General features: G+C 46.9%; 7 protein-coding genes across 7 annotated transcripts; 4 read left to right on the top strand and 3 right to left on the bottom strand.

Annotated features, from left to right (window-relative positions):
- Positions 1 to 942: 942 nt before the first annotated feature.
- LY89DRAFT_738114 (NADP-dependent leukotriene B4 12-hydroxydehydrogenase) lies at positions 943 to 2060 on the top strand (the record flags this gene model as incomplete). The annotated part of the gene is made up of 2 exons (XM_018220328.1): positions 943 to 1717; positions 1771 to 2060. 2 exons carry the CDS (start codon positions 943 to 945, stop codon positions 2058 to 2060), a joined length of 1065 nt encoding a protein of 354 aa, XP_018066681.1.
- A 1065-nt stretch (positions 2061 to 3125) lies between these two features.
- Positions 3126 to 4154, bottom strand: LY89DRAFT_592825 (uncharacterized protein; the record flags this gene model as incomplete). The annotated part of the gene is made up of 4 exons (XM_018209717.1): positions 3126 to 3613; positions 3674 to 3901; positions 3953 to 4025; positions 4080 to 4154. 4 exons carry the CDS (start codon positions 4152 to 4154, stop codon positions 3126 to 3128), a joined length of 864 nt encoding a protein of 287 aa, XP_018066680.1.
- Positions 4155 to 4483: 329 nt separating this feature from the next.
- LY89DRAFT_699661 (peroxisomal d3,d2-enoyl-CoA isomerase-like protein) lies at positions 4484 to 5471 on the top strand (the record flags this gene model as incomplete). The annotated part of the gene is made up of 4 exons (XM_018217070.1): positions 4484 to 4546; positions 4595 to 4745; positions 4801 to 4878; positions 4930 to 5471. The coding sequence occupies 4 exons, from the start codon at positions 4484 to 4486 to the stop codon at positions 5469 to 5471; spliced, it is 834 nt and encodes a 277-aa protein (XP_018066679.1).
- Positions 5472 to 6253: 782 nt separating this feature from the next.
- LY89DRAFT_205449 (UDP-Glycosyltransferase/glycogen phosphorylase) lies at positions 6254 to 8189 on the top strand. Its single transcript, XM_018205817.1, has 3 exons — positions 6254 to 6978; positions 7036 to 7707; positions 7764 to 8189. Exons 1-3 carry the CDS (start codon positions 6407 to 6409, stop codon positions 8050 to 8052), a joined length of 1533 nt encoding a protein of 510 aa, XP_018066678.1. The 5' UTR covers positions 6254 to 6406; the 3' UTR covers positions 8053 to 8189.
- A 510-nt stretch (positions 8190 to 8699) lies between these two features.
- Positions 8700 to 9692, top strand: LY89DRAFT_205464 (fungal cellulose binding domain-containing protein). Its single transcript, XM_018205818.1, has 3 exons — positions 8700 to 9285; positions 9340 to 9578; positions 9640 to 9692. The coding sequence occupies exons 1-3, from the start codon at positions 8877 to 8879 to the stop codon at positions 9682 to 9684; spliced, it is 693 nt and encodes a 230-aa protein (XP_018066677.1). The 5' UTR covers positions 8700 to 8876; the 3' UTR covers positions 9685 to 9692.
- Positions 9693 to 11377: 1685 nt separating this feature from the next.
- Positions 11378 to 12526, bottom strand: LY89DRAFT_592922 (uncharacterized protein; the record flags this gene model as incomplete). The annotated part of the gene is made up of 2 exons (XM_018209721.1): positions 11378 to 11586; positions 11734 to 12526. The coding sequence occupies 2 exons, from the start codon at positions 12524 to 12526 to the stop codon at positions 11378 to 11380; spliced, it is 1002 nt and encodes a 333-aa protein (XP_018066676.1).
- Positions 12527 to 13832: 1306 nt separating this feature from the next.
- Positions 13833 to 14357, bottom strand: LY89DRAFT_673310 (uncharacterized protein; the record flags this gene model as incomplete). The annotated part of the gene is made up of 1 exon (XM_018213354.1): positions 13833 to 14357. The coding sequence occupies one exon, from the start codon at positions 14355 to 14357 to the stop codon at positions 13833 to 13835; it is 525 nt and encodes a 174-aa protein (XP_018066675.1).
- Between the last annotated feature and the right edge of the window lie 4995 nt (positions 14358 to 19352).

Here is a 19352-nt window from a genome sequence, read left to right as displayed (position 1 = left end):
GTACATTTTTTTCACTGCTGAATGTCCGAATCTGCAGTTCTACATTTTACTGAAATCCTATGCCGTTCTGGCAGAGACATTCAAATATCAAGAGCTGCCATTTTGAGCGCGAGCACCGAATAAAGCTCCACCGTTTAGTATTTTCACTATCTATCTACTACCAATCAACGAACCTCACACCCTTCCCATTTTTCACTTGTCAAATTGAGTCTTCCCTCTTGCTAATCAGAACAATCCTTACATTGTTTTCTTCCTGATGCTGTCTCGCGTTATCCCCAGCAATAATGTTGTCAAATTTATCCGAAAGATTCGTAATCTTGAATGGGTGCATATTATATTCCTTTTTTACATTCGCAAATCTGAATTCTACTATATGTGTTCACTTAACTCCAACCCTCTCAACATTACCCATATAACTCTACTTCCACACAGCTAAATTCATACCTAACCTACCTAGGTACATGTGATGTCTCACGTTTCTTCAAATCGGATCAGTAATCCTCCGTCTACCGAGCTCTCCGTCCTCACTCCGTTCGACTCGGCATCTAAGTTACTCCTTCACCACATCTCATCATTTGTATTTGTTGTTGGCATGTCGCACTCTTTGAACCAATCAATAACATAGTCTGCGGTATCTAAATTGAGCAAAAGTGTTGTGATTGGTCAATTCGTCTAGTGCGGACTTGCTTATGAATACAAATAAAGTTGGATTACTTTACTCCGTTCTACACCTCGCAATGGTTGCTACGTCGGGGTTGCTTTGACAAGAGGATATAAAGTAGAGGTTCTGCCTCGCTCTTTATATATTGAATTGGATTTCTTCCATTCATTTCCTCATCTTTTGTGTTACCTTAAGCCTTACGGAACTCAAATCACCCCACTTCATCTTCCTCAATCCCAAGAGCTTCATCAACCACCCATAACCCCCTCATCTCTCTCAAAATGGTCCAAAACAAACAACTAATCTTCGCCTCCCACCCAACCGGCTTCCCCATTCCCGGCACCGACCTCAAACTGACCACCACAGAACTAGACATCAACTCCCCTCCTCCCGGCGGCCTAATCATCGCACCTAAATACGTCGGTTATGACCCATACATGCGTGGGCGCATGAGACCCGCAGGCGCACTCTACATCTCAGGCTTCCAACTCAACGAGCCGCTCTACAACTTCGCCATCTCCACCGTGATCTCCTCTTCTTGCCCGCGCTTCAAACCCGGCGACATTCTTCTCGGTTCGGCGCATTTCGCCCAATATCAAGTTATTGAAAAAGAGAAAGCCGAGAAGAGCGAGGCGGATGGCGGATTTGATATCCTGCAGAATCCACTAGGATTGGATCTTATGGTGTTTCTCGGACCGTTGGGGATGAGTGGACTTACAGCTTATTCCTCGTTCTACGAGATTGGCAAGCCGAAGAAGGGAGAGGTTATCTTTATTAGTGCGGCGAGTGGAGCTGTGGGGCAGGTGGTGGGACAGTTGGCGAAGAGGGAGGGGATGGTTGTTATTGGGAGCGCGGGCAGTGATGAGAAAGTTAAGTTTGTGGTTGAGGAGTTGGGATTTGATAAAGGGTTTAATTATAAGACGGAGAAGCCTGGGGAGGCGCTGAAGAGGGTGTTGGGCGAGTTGGGGAAGGATGGGTTAAATATCTATTATGATAATGTGGGTGGTGAGACGTTGGATGCAGCGTTGGGAGTGATGAGTACTTTTGGGCGGATTGGTGAGTTTTGTTTGCCTTGATATTTTAAGAGTGGAGGTGCTGACTGGGAATAGTTTCTTGTGGGAGTGTGTCACAAACGAGCAAGAAGCCAGAGGATACGTATGGGATCAAGAATATGCCTATGGTGACCGGAAAGAGACTTACGATTAGAGGCTTCATTGTCTTTGATCCCGATTTCGGACCAAAATACCATGACGAGCATCAGAAGAACGTGCAGAAATGGATCAAGGATGGGGAGATCCAAGTCAAGCTTAGTGTCACTGAGGGAATCGACAATGCTGCTGGAGGATTTGTGGGGATGTTGAAGGGGGAGAACTTTGGGAAGGCGTTGGTGAAGATTTGATCTTGAGTGAGAGTGAGCATTCAAGGTTCGCGGGGAGTCTGAACTCTTCCAGTGGCAAGAGCATCTGCAATGTAGCCAAGGACAGGAGAATTCATTTCACAGAGGCAAGAGTCACGAGAACATCAAGGATAGGAACATTCTGTGTGTTTAAGCAATTTTCGATTTTTTTGGGGTGGTCTTTACTGATCCATAGCCTCCAGCTTGTACTGACTGCGGTCAAGGAGACCACAGAACCAGTATAAGCATAAGCACAAGTGGGCCTAAGGATCAGATGTCCAGACCTTTTCTTATCTTTTTCTGATTTTTTTTTAGCTTTCTTTTCGTCCTCTCTCATAATCGCAGTACCGGCGGCTTATGGCGCTGTAGCCAGCTACAGACACAAGCCGACCCGACAATTAGCTGAGAGGACCAACCAAGGAAACAGCCCACTAAGGCTCAGAAATGATTGACCCAAGCAGCCAGATAACCACGTCCTGAAGCAATGAAACAGCCCATTCGACCAGGTCTACAAGAACAAGGACTAGAGAAAGGATCAAGATAACGACCGTGAGGATCAAAGTAAAGGCTCATTGGGCCAGGACTATGAAAAAGGAGAGAAGGAGAGGTGACAGTACCAGAATTCCAAGAAGGCCTAAGGCCTCGAAGAGAAGCGTGAAAGTGATTGGGGTGTTTTCCATACTTGTGGAGTGACTGTTGTTTGTTTGTTGGTTTAGTTGTGTTTTGGGTGGTTTTTTTTGTGTGTGTTTGCTTGTTTGAATAAGGATTTCGAAGAAGGAAGTGGTGGGACTATTTGTATTGAATGGGTTGTATTGTTTATAGACAACAATGAATTGTGTTGAACAAGGGCATGGTTGCTGTTTTTTGTTGGTCCGAAGGACAATGAGAAAGTCGGCGTAAGTGACGAGATGAATAATGAAGTGTTATCAAAGGCTCAAAGAACCATCTTTGTCAAAGACAGTCACAATGGCCGAAGTTCTCTCTTCGAGGAATACGAGACCTTGTGACGAGATCCAAATATCGCGTTCATAATAGGGAAATGCATGCTGATGACAGACAAGTTCGATATCATATTCGGCTCTTGACGATTTCATCTGGCGCAACTTGTAGGAACCGCCAACGGATTCCTAGCATGTCGATACAGCCACTGTCAGTAAACTTTAGCCCCTCTTCTGTGGCTCTCCTTTGTATCCCACTCAGTCTCTCTTGACCCTCGACACCAATCACTATTTCCACGATCCCTTCGCTCTTCTCTTGTTCACCAGGAATAAAGCTCATCGTAGCATTCGTAAACTCGATCTCTCCTTCTCGTTTCCCTTTGCTGACACCAAATATACCTTCCCATTGTTCTGCAGCAGCGCTTGTATCGCGGTCTCCAGGGGCTAATCTCAGAGCTACTGAAAGCAGATGTAAGCCGCTGTGTCGTTTCATTCCAGCAGAGTAGGCCGTGTATGCGGAGGGTGGTCCAGCAGCATGCCAAGGTGAGAAGCGCTCTAAGATCGGGTTTGGGTACGATGTAGAAGGGTGATGGGAATCGAGTTCTGGTATCACGCCGCCTGTCCATGTTCAATCAGCATTTTATAAGCACTGTAGTTTCGTGTGGGATGTTCGTGTACCTTTGATTCCCTTCGGATGATATTGTATACAGACACTTTCCTCCAATTCATGGCAGAATATGACCTTGGCAAGCTTGTGCTCTTCAATATATCGGTTCCGAGCATTCGCATCAAGTGTCTGCATGATGATCATGTACCCGCCATCGCCACGTTTCGAGAGCTGTCTCGATGCTGGAGTATCAGGTCTGAAGGGTGACACGACTTCGATGATATCGCCGCCAATTGGAACTGTAAGGGGATGTCAGTTACTTTGCATGCTTGGGACGTTGAGTTTCGTACCGAGGAAGTTCTTCAAGCCCCATTGTGCGACAGCTGGATCTTCGAATATGACTTCGGTACCGATCACTCTCGTCTATGCTCGATATGTTCAATGATCACTGTTCTTTGCCGTGCGTGAGTTGCATACCAGGAGCTGTCTGGCTCTATCCAGGTCCGCAGCTACAAGAGCTATTTGTCGAAGTCTGGTAGGAGAGGGGGCCATTGGCGTTTGCTTTCTCTGCGACGACATTTGCTTGAGCAAAGACCATTAAAGATGATTTCTCGACTTTCATTGTCATCATTGAGCTCCAAAGAGGGAGAATGCTGATGTCTGTCGGGAAAGCTTGTCCCTCGGCTGCTTAGTGATCGGCTTCCCCGCAAATGTTCGGTTGGGGCTTGCTGAATCTGACTGTACTGAAACCAGCTGAATGTTCTAAATCGCATCGTTGAAGAAGTTAGGTACAACTTATTTAGACCATTTCTTTTCATGATATATTAGTTTTCTGGCACAACATTCCTTAATATTTCACCTAGCCTCGCGCCTTCTTAAGCATGTCGTCCCAAAAATTCAATGACATTATCTTTGAGATATCAGGACAGATTGGTACGATCAAGGTTTGTGTCAGTCCTATATTACACATGCCCTATACTGAATTGTATCAGTTCAACCGTCCCAAAAGCCTCAATGCTTTCGGAGGAAATCTCATGGGCGAGACCGTAGCGGCAATCCGAGAGCTGAATGATCATCCAACTACTGTTTTCACCGTACTTACTGGCGAGGGACGATTCTTTTCCGCTGGTGCTGATGTTCGAGGTGAGATTCAGATAATCGTTCTCGTCTTTAATCAGTGCTCATCACGTGTGGATAGGGAGTGGACTTGACACTCAAGATACACATGCCAATGCAGCGGAGAAGAAGATAGCCTTTCTAGCACGGTTTGGAGCAGGTAGGAACCTTGTACCTACAGCGTCGAGCACCATGCTAAGTCATTCAGCAGCACTCGAATTACTCCGCTCGATAATTGACCACAAGAAGGTCTTCGTTTTAGCTTTAAACGGACCAGGAGTTGGTGGAGGCGCAGCGTGGTTCACTGGCATAGCTGACATAGTCCTCGCATCTTCGTCATGCTATCTACAAGTACCATTCTCAGCACTCGGGTTAGTACCTGAGAATGGCTCAGCCATCAACTTTTCTCAAAGTATGGGTGTACATCGAGCAAACGAGTTCTTAATGTTCGGACGAAAACTATCAGTGGAAGAATTAGAACAGTGGGGTATGGTAAACCGGATATTTCCCAAAGAAAACTTTCATCAAAGTGTCAAGGAGTACTTGGAGGAACAGTTGAGGGTCAATGATGGTAAGAGCATGATGGAGACGAAGAGGTTGCAAAATGCGCCGTTGAGAGATGGAAGGTTGATCGCTGTGGTCAACAGTGTAGATGCTTTAGCAGAGAGGTTTGTAGAAGGTGCGCCGATGAAGAGGTTTGAGATCAAGAAGAAAGAGCTTGAAGGTATGTTTCCTGGCCGATCTAAGATTTGAAGACGATGAAGCTTACCTAATTGGTGTCTAGAGAAATCCAAGAGCCGGACTTCAAAGATCTAAAAGAAATTATAAGAATATGATCCAAAAGGTCACAATCAAGATCATTATTGACATAACAAGCTGTGAACTGTGTTCCGTCGTATGAAGGCTGTGTTTTACAACAAATGAGAGCAGATCCTAAGGTCCAGTCTGTCCACATGGTGTCCGATAAAAGTGGCGTCGGGCTGAAGATTGTGTGATCTGCTCAATCAACCACGTCTTTTGTCTTTCAATCAATGTACTAAGGCGCCTTCATTGCACAACTTTTAAACGTGATTCAGAAAGAATCATTTTCCGGATAGTTCATAGAATTAAGAGTAGCCTAAGGCTGAAGGTGCGTTACTGTAGCCACATTAGGCATAGATGTCTTAAGTAAGCATGAATGTTGATCTCTAGGTGACCCACTGCGGATGCGGAGTTGCGGGGTTCTACTTCGTATCTTTGACAAACACTCTCCAAATCCGCCAACATCTTGTTGCTTTCTACTTCTACGTTTTCCTTCTGCGAAATGTGATGGCTCCCTACTTGCGGTGACCTCGTTCACATCTCTTCCATCCTCGGACGGATCGGCAGTTGCTATCTGCATGTGCTCAATTGACAGATTTGATGGACGATCTTCACCTGCTGGGGGAAAAGAACCGAGGCACCATGCAGTTGCAAGTTAGAAGGCACCGAAAACAAGCCTCGATCAATGGTTGCAAGCCTGGAGCTAGGCCTACCCGGTGCTCAAGGTCCAGTGACAAGCATGGTTGCGTGACGGCGCCATCTCTGGCTCTCGAGCTGAGGGGGAGCGTATTCGTACCTGACATCTCTCGGCCCTAAGTCTTGGATCTCTTTCAGTTCTCATCGCGAATGCCCGAACATTTGCTGTCGATAGCAGAGTGACGCTTACGATGGAATCTTCGCTCCTGTCCCCTCACACTTATACTGGCGGTAAAAGGAAGAAAATTACCTTCTTCACCAGCAGTGAATATGGCCAGGCCAATGTCATTCTGGCGGTCGTTTATGAATTGCTGCTTCTCCAAGCATATGAAATCGATATAGCTTCTTTTGCACCTCTCAAGAACCGCATTCAGGACATCAATGCCTTGGTCTCAAACAATTCTTCCCCAGCTAGATTCCATACTGTCACAGGACTATCCGCTCTGGAGGCACTCACCGCGAAGAAGGAGTTCATAGGTCCCTATCGTCCTGGGATAAGAGGAGCTTCGGATACTTATAGAGTCACCCTGCCTGCGATAGCCACGACCTGGGATGAAAATGACTACATGACGGGACTAGAAAGCTGCATCAACATTTTGCGCTCCATTTCGTCAGATCTCATTGTGGTCGATCCACTTATGAGCCAGGGCTTAGAAGCATGCAAAGCGCTGTCGCGAAATTACGTGGTACTAAGTCCGAATACTTTCCAGGAGATCTGCAAGAAGCAACAGCCACTGTTTACTCAGCTGTGTAGATGGCCAGCGTACGTAGCATACCCATGAAGTACTGTGTATTCAAGCTTCTTTGCTGATTTAGATAGTGTTTCTTCGGCCTTTCGGTATCCAGTACCGTGGTACCTTATTCCAGCGAATATCTATCTCAAGTTCCTGCTGTTGTGGATTCTGATTACGTCTCCAAAAGTAAAAGGTTTGATCAATTGGCGGCAATCGCGTGGGCTGCCCAAACTCCCTCCAGTCTTCAACATCTGGGAGAAAGAGAACAAGTACCTGGTAGTATCGGTCCCTGAAACCGAATATCCGTGTTATGTTCCCCCGAATGTCATTCCATGTGGTCCTATTCTTCTGCCTGTGCGGCCAGTTTCAGAACACGATCCGAAGCTTCAAGCTTGGCTGGAAGGCGCACCAACAATCATGATCAATCTTGGATCGCACATCCGAATGGATGATCAGATGGCACAGCAATTCGCCTCGGGTCTGAAAATCGTACTTCACCAGATGCCAGGTATCCAAATTCTGTGGAAGCTCAAAACCTCCGGCGGTCTCGCAGTTTCATCTGATGCCAAGACAACGAGTGGCTTTTCTGGCACGGGAATCAAAAAGGAGTCACTGGAAGCAATTGAACCGTGGATCTTGAGTGGCAGTGTGAAAGTACTTGAATGGCTTTCTGTTGATCCAATGGCAGTCTTGCAAAGTGGGAATATAGTCTGTTCGGTGCATCATGGCGGTTCCAACTCGTTCCATGAAGCGTTAAGGTCTGCTTTCCTTTATCTTCCATGAGGTTGAAATTGTGAGTTCTAACGATCGACAGTGCGGGTGTCCCTCAGGTCATTCTCCCATGTTGGCTCGATACTTTGGATTTTGCCAACCGAGTTGAATGGCTAGGCATAGGAGTCTATGGCAGCAGAAATGCTGCGCCTAGTGTGGAAGCTGACGAGTTGTCCCAAGCCCTCCTAAAAGCTCTTGGCAACGATCATGAAGCTACACGCATGAGGGAGAAGGCTAAGGAATTAGCCATGATAAGCGCCAGACCAGGAGGTCGCAGAAAAGCCTGCGAAGAGATTATCGGTATCCTTTTGAGTTCCTCAGAGGCTGTGTGAAGATAGTCGGATGCGCATAGCTGAGTTTTTGTGTTAAGTTGAAGATATCAAATATGCTTGGGACAGAGTGTTCCTTCTTTATTCATTTGATCACTTCTGCGTCCATTCTCTCAAAATTCCGGAATGCATTATCAATCATCCTCGAGAGCGCAAGAATTGTCAGAGACATCGTTCTTGACCCTGCTGATACCATCCTTCATTAAGTGCGTCGTCACCAGGAGATGAAAACAAGCTTTCTTTGTACAACATCGCGACATTGCACTACGAATCAGTTCATTTACACCAGCATCTCGAAACCCGGAGCCACGTTTCAACGGCACCCTTTCCGAGATACGGCGTTTTTGCTTGATGAAAACAACGGAGGCACACGTGCCAAGAAATCAATCTGGCTAAAACAACAACATACGGAAACACGGGCTGAGTAGGTTTAGCCGGATGTCAAGTATATTGAGACCACCAACTACGGTTATTCTCTGACAGATTCCAGATCATCAGGTCAGCCAAAATAGATTGGCGATGCCGAATCTTGGGGTAAATGTGCCGTGGGTTAAACGACAATCCGGGGTGCGTGATGGCGTTTTGGGGGCGCCTCGTTTTGTTCATGCAGAGAAGCGAAACCGAGGATTAGGATTGATGAATGAGGCAGGTAGTAATATCGCCGCAATCAAAAGTTGCATGAGATATCGTCAGTCTTGACATGGTCGTTCGGTAGCCCGGCGCGTGCCGGTCTATATAAGATATGCGGTGGTACACTACTTTCTTGTTCACCATCACCAGCTACACTCTCTTCACTTGGCCTGTCTTCTTCGTACCTTGTTTTCATCATGAAGTTTGTTACTCCTTTCTTGGCTTTGGCTACTGCCGTTCACGCACACTACAACTTCCCATCAATGATCTCAGGCACAACCACAACCCCAGCTTGGCAGTTTGTTCGACAATGGACTGGATATTACACCTTTGATCCAGTACAGAATGTTGCTTCTGAGGACATTAGATGTAATGTCAATGGCTCGACTGCGTTTGCACCAAACACCCTCTCTCTAGCTGCTGGCTCCACCGTGGGATTCTCAGCAAACCCAGATATCTACCACCCAGGTCCATTACTGGTGTACATGGCCAAAGTACCAGCTGGCAAGACTGCCGCAAACTTCGATGGAAGTGGAGCCGTCTGGTTTAAAATCTACGAAGAGGGCCCGACCTTCGGTGGCCAAGCCCTGACATGGCCAACAGATAGTAAGTTCCACCCCTTGCCATTGATTGGCTGTCACGACACTAATCGCACAATAGGTGCAACATCTGTATCCTTCAAGATTCCCGCAGCAACGCCCAGCGGCGATTACCTCCTCCGCGTTGAACACATCGGACTGCACGTCGCTCAGAGCTCAGGTGGAGCACAGTTCTACCTCTCTTGTGGTCAGATCACAGTCACTGGTGGCGGTTCAGGAACTCCTGGTCCACTGGTCTCATTTCCGGGAGCATACAAGGCGACAGATCCTGGAATTTTGATTAATGTTTATTACCCTGTGGTGAGTGATTGCGTGCAGACAAGTCGACACATGAACTTGTTCCTAACTGACATGACAACAGCCAACTAGCTATACCCCTCCCGGACCCGCTGTTTGGACCGGGTAACCAAATTTGGCGATGCTCAGGAAATCGAGAAGTAGATATCTAGATTGGCATGGCCAAGACTCAAGGCATTGTGGGTTACAGAAGCTTGTAGAGACTTTGGGAGGTTGCACCAGCCCTCGTTTCGGATGACCCGGAAAGTGTCGAGTAATGTTATCGTATTGTAATCTGTACTCGAATTCGTTTCACCTGTATATATCACCACATACCAGCACCACATACCAGACCAAACTTCGCTTTCTAACCATCCAGGCCTTCTTTTATACCTCCGTTGTCACATGCAAGAATTCACTATTTTTCGTGAATACTGCCAAGTCAGGCTGGCTATATAACGATTACATGGCGCACATCAGAGATCATTGGAACTTTTTTTTTTGAGAATAGCAAAGCATAGTTGGCGTCCTAGAGCTGAGGTGATAAAGCTATTATCGGTTCTTTCAAGGTGAATTTGGCTGGTTTGCTAGTGATGCTGAGCTGTTTTGAACAGATCATAGAACAAAAGAATGCTCCTTATTGTTGGCTGATTAGCCATGTCCACAGTCAAAGGATCTTTAACTCCCAGAGAGCAACTTAGCAAGTACTTGGACTAAAGGAAATACATGCAGTGGAAAAGATCCTTGGGTAGATCTTATTCTCACAACACAAAACTCCACTCACTTAGTATTAGTGTCCGATTCTTCATTTACGTTACTTCACTTCACTTCTATCACATCAAATCGTTCTACTGTATTCATCACATTGTTCCCAGTCAGCCATCATTTTCGAAGTATCATAAGTAAGTTTGAAAAAAGAAAATCTATTGCGTCTCATCACCTCGCTTCACGAGCATGATCCTCTCCCTCCGATCTCTTCATCTAGAAAGAGACCTCTCTCTATTCTCAAAAGTCCACTGCTACTAACAGCGCAAGACTGAATCTCAAAATATCTACACAGAATCGAAGCTCCCCATCAAGATCTTGCGCTTACAAGATCACGCACCCAGCGTTGGCAGCGTGCTGAAGATTGTTACCTCTTCTGACGCAGCGTCTGCATCGATGAACGCTCCGCCGATTGATGGGTCGGTAGTCATCGCATTCATTGATGTGTCCGCCGATGGAACGGACGTGCTCGCATCGTAGGATGCGGACCGAGGAGTGGCCGCAGCGGTAGGTTTTGCGGGCAATGCTACACATCTTTGTGGTTGGTGGGTTGGCTTTGTGGGTTGTTTTTGTGTGAGTGTAGGTAAGCTTTGTGAGTTTTGTGTGTGAAGGAGTAAGTTGAGTTGAGGGGAACATCATGGAAGGGAGAGCGTAGAAGTAGGCGGATGGAAATGGTTGTTCGCCTGTTCTGCCATCTTCGAGAATAGACTCGGCAAGTTTTGTTTCTCATTAAAACAGACAGGATCATCAGAGACTTCGAGGCAATGGAAGGAACAACTATCATAGAAATCACAGTAGTAAATCACGTGCGAGGTTCTGCAAAAAGGATTGGAGGGTTTGCGTCTTCATTCTATGTACATGTATCTAAGTCTCTCCATCGCTGGGCCCTCGTGAAAGAACAAAATGTAAATGTCAAGCAGCTGGCTGGGCCTGCTGAATCGGAACCACGTGGCCATCATGCCGAATATGCCTTCAAGGCCATGCATCCAGATGCTGTGAATGAGAAAATATGTACAATGTCCGTCTATTCAGTCGCTTCAACATGACTGAATCACAGCTTAAGCTACGAATTGACGAACATGGCGGGCTCGGCGGGCGCTCGATGCGGTACCATTCACGCCACAGGTTCCAAAGCCAGCCATGCAGCCAGCACCGCAATGTGCGTTAGTGTTACCACAGTAGCCCCACTGCGAGCAACAGGGTCCGTAGATTGACTGGCCAGCGCAGGTCTGGGAGCCTGAGCACTGTCCATCGACGGTTGGGGAGACTCCGGAAGAAGTAGAGCCAGTTGCTTGGGAGCTTGGTGCTGTGCCAGTGGATGCTGCTGAGGTTGCGAAGCCGATAGCACTTGAAGTAGCTGAGGAGCTAGGGACTATTGTGATCGAGATCGCTGAGGATGTGTTGGGCGTCGAACTGGATGAGGCTGGGGGGGCTGAGGACGCGGTGGGGGCAGTCGAGCCGGATGAGGCATCAGGAGCAACTGAGGTCGAACCTCCTGAACTCGCGGATCCTGTTCGACCTCCAATGCCGTTGACTGGGGTGCATGTGCCGCTAACGGCCCCTTCCTTTGTACCGCCTGTCGTGACGTCTGGACCTGGGTTTGGAATAATCACATCTGTTGTCTCGACTGTTGTGCAGCCGTTGTCAAGGTTCGCGACGAACAGGTCTGGTCGGTCTTTGAAAGCGGTCGCAGGGGCAGCGCCGGTGCCGCTGGCAATAGTAATTGATGCGCAGTTCATGTAAATTTCGCGGTTGCCAACGTTGTTATACCAAAGCCAGGCGAAGAGCGCAGAGCCAGTTGGGGCATCTGAAGGAATATCAAGCTTGAAGCTACCTGCAGCGAGAGGGCAGCCACCTTGGTATGTATGAATAACATACCAAGTCTTGCCAACGTCAGTGCTGAGGGCAGCTTGGCAGGATCCACCTCCATGAACAGCGGAGCCATCGAGTGTGAAGTTGACACTGCTTCCTTGAGTCCAAGTTGCAGTAGATGTACCTGCGGCGGTTCCCATATCGCTCTGATAACCTTTGCACGGGAACGCTGCATTTGTACCACCGACGGTAAGAGGGCTAGTCATGGAGTAGTCGATGGTGGTTGCAAAAGGGTTGTTTTTGTATCGGAGAGGCATTGGGTAGATCATCTCCATGTGACCAAAGACAGTTGAGGAGAGGAGGAGAGTTGCGAGGAGGAATCGGAATGTCGACATTTTGAGTTCGAGATTCAGGCCTGCTGAATGGTATGTTGTGTGGGTTTGAGTTGCGTGCAGCTGTAGTTTGAAAAGATTGTTTGTTTTGTGTCGTAAGAGCTTTCTTGTTTGCGTTTATGGAAAGAAAAGATCGAGGTTTCAGTCGTACAGAGGGATTATATATAGCGTAGATCGTTGATGAAAGTGTAAGAAGGAACAGGTCTTGTTATTGTGACAATAGACAATGACAGCGAACAATGAAGGTATTGTGTGAATGTTCCAGAACAATCCGAAGTATTGTGAATGGAAACGAAAAAGAAACTCGCGAAAAGACAATGGTATCGTCCTAGCGATTGTGCTCTTATTCACTTTCATTGTCCTGGGATGACATCAAGACTTAAGTCTTTGAGGTCGTCGAGGTCAAAGACAATGCGTGACCATCTGCAAAAGAGATATGCGATGTGATGTTTCAAGGACAAGGCACAACATTCGAGATGCTCTGGATTTATGGACCCTCCAATGTGAAGGGCCATGTTGGCAGAGCCGGTGCGGCCAACTTTAAATGGAATGATTGACTGAGAAGCTTCGGGGAAATGGTAGACTTTTTGAATCCCTGGTTCCATTGGGGCGCAGCACAAGTGAGCAACCTCCTGGGCATTCGGACGGTCGTCCGAAGTTGGCCTACATGTATTCGAAACATGTTCATGGGGCTCTGCCAGCAAATGCACAAAGTCGTAGGTTCGAAGAGATGGAATCGGTTGGGTTGAGGCTGTCGTGCAATGATGGCCAATCATCATCTCTGAAACGCCATCTTTTGAGCCCCTAGCGCCTCCATGCCCTTCGACTGGGTACAACCACCGCAGACGCAGAGTCAGGGTCTCCCGATCGGAGTCACGATGTGACAGCCTTCAACGAAGTTGGTGATAAAGTTGAGGATCAAAAGCTGAGAGGACCGGAGATGCAAGTGAATAGTCACGAAATGTTCCAGTCACGCTAGCGCTCGCTAAATTTCAGCTAGTGTCGCTAATTACCTGGGCTCATTCAGGGGCTGTTAAGGTCTTGACTACGCAGATAAACATGTTCAGTTGAATGTGTTGATTCATAGGCTGAAAGGTCGGTACTATGATCTCTAGAGCTTTCCAAAAATCTCAGTCTATCCTATTACACCAAAATCTTACCTTTGTTCCAATCTGCGAATTTCCTTTGTTCCAAATCCAGTCATTGTTCGGACGCCTGCCTGAATCTTCTTTCATTCACAATTTCTCACGACAAATTTATTAATTCGAGTTTTAGTTCATAAATATTACATTAATATACAAAATTCCGTTCATATCCTCCCCTTCGCTCTCGCCTCTTCCTGCATCCTCTCGAACCTCCTCGCCTTCCAAGCATCAACCTCTCTCTTCCACTCCGCCCTCCTCTTAACAATCTCCCCAACATCCAACTGCCTCTCTCTATCTCTCCTGACGACCGGATCCTTCCTCTTCGTTGCCCTACCCCAACCAAATTTCTCGCACATAGTTTTCCCTGCTGCGAGTGCCAGCACCGCTTTGCAGTTTTTACATTTATCTTTCTCAATCGCTACGTGGAATTCCATTCCCTCGCAGCGTATCCTTGGAGGCTCTCTTGGTAATGTCGAGGAGCCGAGGGGAGCGAGGACCCAGCCGTAGTACGGTCTTGGACAGGGCGATTCGTGGATTGTGAGGGTGGAGATGTGGCCGCATTGTTCGTGAAGCATGCGGACGTGGAGACAGGGGAAGATGGTTTCCGTTGCGGAGTAGAATGAGGACACTGTGAATATGCTGACGTTACAAGGAGTTGATGATCGTGTTGTTGTTGATATTATGGACATTCTGAATCTGGGGGTCTGATTTTCTGGTAAGGACAGGGTGTGTTTGTTATGTGGTCGCTTTTTTTGTTTCAAAGATCGAAAAAGGTAGAAAGAGCTCGAGGGAGGAGAAGTCACAATATCATTGTTGAGGGAATTGTTGTTCTTTGAGACAATGATAGCGTTCGCGCTAAGTTTTCTTTGAAAGATTCCTTGATTCACAAGACTGCTTCCTTGTTCAGATAGTCAAAGAGAGATGCTTATTCATTGACTCCCACTGAATCAACCAAGAGATTACAATCAATACTCTACTGTCCCTACCTATACTTTTCAAGAGAACAACACCATTCAAGCAAAGCAAAATGGAGATTCCAGCCCCATGTTCTCCCAACTTCTACACACTTGTTTCATCAAACAAAAATCAATAAACATTAACAACCCCAAAAATCATGTCATACCAAAGATCCACATCCACCCACCACGCTTCCCAATGCTGCGGCATCCAAATTGACTTCTACTCACACTGCGGCCATACCCTCACCCTAACCGACCACTCAACCACCTGCCCACACTCCAACCCCTTCCTCACCCCTCCCTCTCTAGCCCATCTCAGCCTGCCATCCAATACTCGTCCAGCACCCACCCAACCTACAATATCAACAAACCCAGAACCAAAATTCCACTGCAAAGACCTCCATCGCTACATCCGCTTCTTCCCCAACTCATGCACCTGCACTAACCCCCTCGACCCAGACCTCTACTCTTCAGTACCAGCTCGCTCAGATCCTGCTCATGATCATCTACCCAATCCTATCATCTACCATCGGAAAATGTACTGGCTGCATCAACTATTTCTCGAGAAGGAGAAAGTAAAGACTCTCCGGGGACAGGAGATGGAGAAATCTCTTACGCGACGCCGAACAAGGGAAGAAAACATGCGGGTGCCATGGGCGGAGAGGACGTTTGTTTTCGATCCCTCTGATCGCGTGGGAGATTTCTTCGAGCCTGTTGATGTCGAGAAGTTGAGAGGGAGGGAGAAGACTTGTGCGGTTTGTAGAGGGAAGGCGAGTGTGGAGAGGAGTAGGAGGTTGCCTTGTGGGTGTGTGTTGTGTTTGGAGTGTGTGGTGGGGTGGATGAGGGGGAGGAAGGATTGTCCGATTTGTGAGAAGGTGTTTAGGTTGGTTAAGGTGGGGAGTTTGAGGGGTGAGGAGGATGAGTGTGGATGTCGTGGTTGGGAAGATGATGGATGGGATGGGTATATATAGGTAAGCGAAGAGATGAATGAAGGCAACAATAGGCAGCTCAAGTTTAGTGATGTGAAATATAAAGCTTGTCGTATATCGAAGATAATTCTTGTCTCTATTCCGAGTGCCATACTCCTGTGCCATTAAAGTCCCATGTCTGCAATAATCCTTCTTGCTGCGATGTATCTTTGATCCTCCACAGTAACACCAACATAGGTAGTAGAGGCAGATCCATCTTCCATTTAGATCCGTGACCTAGAGAGCCGTGCTAACGGTGAGACCTGTGTCCACGCTTCATCAGAGTACGACCATTCTTGGTGCTGACTTGTCGTCCGTCGCTGAGGAAGTCGATCTCAGCCTTAAGATGATCTGACTCTCTACTTGCTTGCCCAGCATTGCTCTGCATAACTTTAACCCAAGCTCCTATCCCATTGAAGACGGCAGCATGCTGGGAAGCATATGTGACTCTCTCGTAGAGGTGACATTCGACGACGTGTTCTATTTTCGCAAGGGCTCCATGTATTGAAGTCGTTGTAGCGTAGTAGATGCATTGGCAGGAAAGGTTGATCTTTTGGGTTGTTGAAGGCATCGTCTTGTAGAAGATGAAATTGCTAAGTTGAGTTAGTACTAGGAAGATGATCTGACAATTAGTCTAGACTCACCAGTGAGGGGTAGTATACGAAGAATTGAGAGCTATCTAAATTGACGGGCTTCAAATGTGCAAGAAAGTCGCTCGTGGGCAAAGAAAGTGAAGCAAGTTCGAGGAGGAACTTCTTTCTACTATATAGCCAGGTGAGTCTGCTCGTTAATGGTCAAGAACAATGTGGTCAAAGCACACTTCGAGCATTTCCAAAAGTCCATCTTCCATAAACGCTTTACCGGCGTCCACCACCAACCGTTCAAGCACCCGTGAGATTCGTGTTGAATTGTTCAACTGAACGTGGAGAGCATATTGGCCGAACCCCCCACCACACAGGAACAGAGCCTCATCATGCCCCTCACCCCACTCTACTTCATTCGCACAACTTCGACATGCGAAAGATCCCTTGTCTTGAAATTTCTTCTTCTAGCAACCTTGGAATTCGTCTCCAATTAAATAATTAATTGGATGATAATTAGCATATGATTGCTTCGACATGTGGGGTTGTTCCTGTTGTGTGTTACTTAGTGCTGGCTGATGTAGCTAAGTCCCACCCGACTGAGGTGTAAGCGAGAGTCGAGATGCGTCTTTCGCAGAAAAGCAAGACACCCGCAGCATGGCACATTTCTTGCCAATGCGAATGCATATTTTTTCGAGTTGATTTCCAGCAGTTGTGTCTTGAAAAAGTCCAGATGTCCCAATACGGGAACTATGAACTATTGTCTCAGCGAAGCACCTGCACAGTCAAAAAAAAAAAACGTCCAAATGAAGGATAAATCGCTTGGTGGTTTTATGACGTGCTGCTCGGTTGGTTCAAATGACCTTGCGGCGCTTTCACATAAGTATCCCTATTCTCGGCTTCCCACGTTGGTCAGCGAACGAGTTGATGAACGACAATGCGACGCATAAGGCATAAGCGCAGTGGAAAAGCTTTATCCCAGATTCCTGATGGAGGAGGCCAGGAGGACGATCCTTTGCTTAACATCACCCAAGCATCCTTCTAGTTTGGTTCATGGTAGTCTCTATCAAAAGTGCTGGGTGAGAATGACGAGGCTGCATGCAGTGTGCGTTTGTTGGACATCCTTGCATGACTGCATATTGAAAAGGCTCGGAGTACCTATGGATAAGCGCCCTGTATGGCAAACGCGAGCCTTTTGCTCTTGTTCTAACGCGCAACGGCACACTAATAGCCGACTACGCTTCCCGGCCGACTCTTGGGTCCCTTTCCCCAGATTCGGGGAAAGCAAAGTGTTTAGTCAAAGCAAAAGTGTCTAATTCCGCACGGATTATTTTGGTGGTGTTCTTCACCAAAAAATCGGGCGCATTTTCAGATTTTTTTGATTTTGCCCGCCAAAATGCACTTTAAAAACACTCTAAAAATGGACTCTTTTAAATAGAATAATCCATCGTATTCCAAAAAAAAAAATCAAAATAAGTCAATGCAATTAGAATATACACTTATTATTATTATAAGAATTCAAAATTACTAAAATTTATTAATAATCAGCGGTAATACAAGTATTTGAAATCCAAGAAAATCGCGATTTTTAGCACTTTTTGGCATATTTTAGTGGTGAAATGATTGGACACTTTTGCTTTGACTAGACACTTTGCTTTCCCCGACTATAGGGTAAGGCCGCGACAGGAGTGCCGGGAAGCGTAGCCGGCTATGATCCCCAGATATAAGTGAGATGAGAAAATGTAAGTACTATAGGGAATCAAGTCTGATGATATGAAATATAGCTCGTCACATATGCTACGACTATTTTACCAAGTGCTTGTGATCCGTGTCCCTCAATGTCTTGTGCCCATTTTCCCACGTCTGCAATACTCCTCTCCCGACGTAGTGGACATGAGAAGTGGTCCATAGCAAGACCGACATATGCGCCCGAGCCATTTCCATGATCCAGTCTTCATATCCAAACCTCGAACCACTCTTACCCCGAAGAGCCGTGCTAGAGGTGCGCTCTTTGCGTACGCTTCACCTCAGCACGACGACTCTTGATTCTGGCCGGTTTCCCATTACTGAGAAAGTCGATCTCATCCATAAGACGGTCCGAATTTTCCCTTTCTTGCCCAACACCGCCGCTCATAGCTTCAGTCCAAGCTCCGATCCCATTGAAGACGGCAGCATGCTGCGCGGCGTATGTGACTCGATCATAGAAGTGGCACTCGGCAACATGTTGGGTCTTAGCGTGAGAATGGGTTACAGAAACTGCAGCATGAGAGATGCATCGACATGAGAAGTTTGTCTGGGGACTCATTGGAGGCATTGTGGTGTTGATACTGAGTATTTCTGCGTATTGTTAATGACTAATCGAGAATTATCAGAGATGATTGTGATACTCACCGAGGAAGTCGAACAGTAACCCAACTTAAGTTTGCTTAGGGTAGGAATCTTGGGCTCGGAAAGAAAATATGCAGACATTCGAGGGGCATCATTACCACAGCTTCGTATGTATAGGCCATGAATTTCCCACCGTGGTACATCCGTGTGTTACACATCGATAAAACACAGGATGAGGTTTTCAAAAGTCCAATTTCCAGAAAGCGTTACCCCTCTTCCAACTTCCAGGTCCGAAGGGCTGATTTCAGCCATAGCATCGTAAATCCTTTGGTACAGGGCGCATTCTCATCGACGTGTCCTAGTATATGCAAATGGCACCATCTTCAAAAGTCCAGAAACCTCTATGTGGCATTTGGGACTTTTGTCCCGGCAAGTAAGAGATCAAAGCTCATGTGTCCGCTCAGCCTCATGCTGACGAGGGTGGCAAAGCCGAGGGGGTGAGCCGTCGTTTTTGATTACCCTATTGATACTTTCATTTAGTCCCAGCTTTTAGGAGCAATCACCACCGGGTGCCGGAACCACAGGGCGAGGACTCATAATTCGGCTAATCCCAGAATGGAATTTGGGACTTTTGTCGAGCGTTGTTATTGGCTATGCCGAACGCAGCCTAAACTGACGCTTGTCCCAGAACAGGAATCTGGACTTTTGTCTGATCACCTGACTCCGTATGTGGCTGCATAGAGGCACATATGCAGCCTTGCTCCCTAAAAAAACATTTCAAGAAATGCTTACACTCCTGAATGCTTCAATTTCTTTCGTTCTTCTGGAGTACAATCCATCAAAACGAA

This window comes from Mollisia scopiformis, assembly GCF_001500285.1.
Source record: "Mollisia scopiformis unplaced genomic scaffold LY89scaffold_21, whole genome shotgun sequence".
In the NCBI taxonomy this organism is placed as follows: Eukaryota; Fungi; Ascomycota; class Leotiomycetes; order Helotiales; family Mollisiaceae; genus Mollisia; species Mollisia scopiformis.
This window is presented reverse-complemented; position numbering and strand designations above follow the sequence as displayed.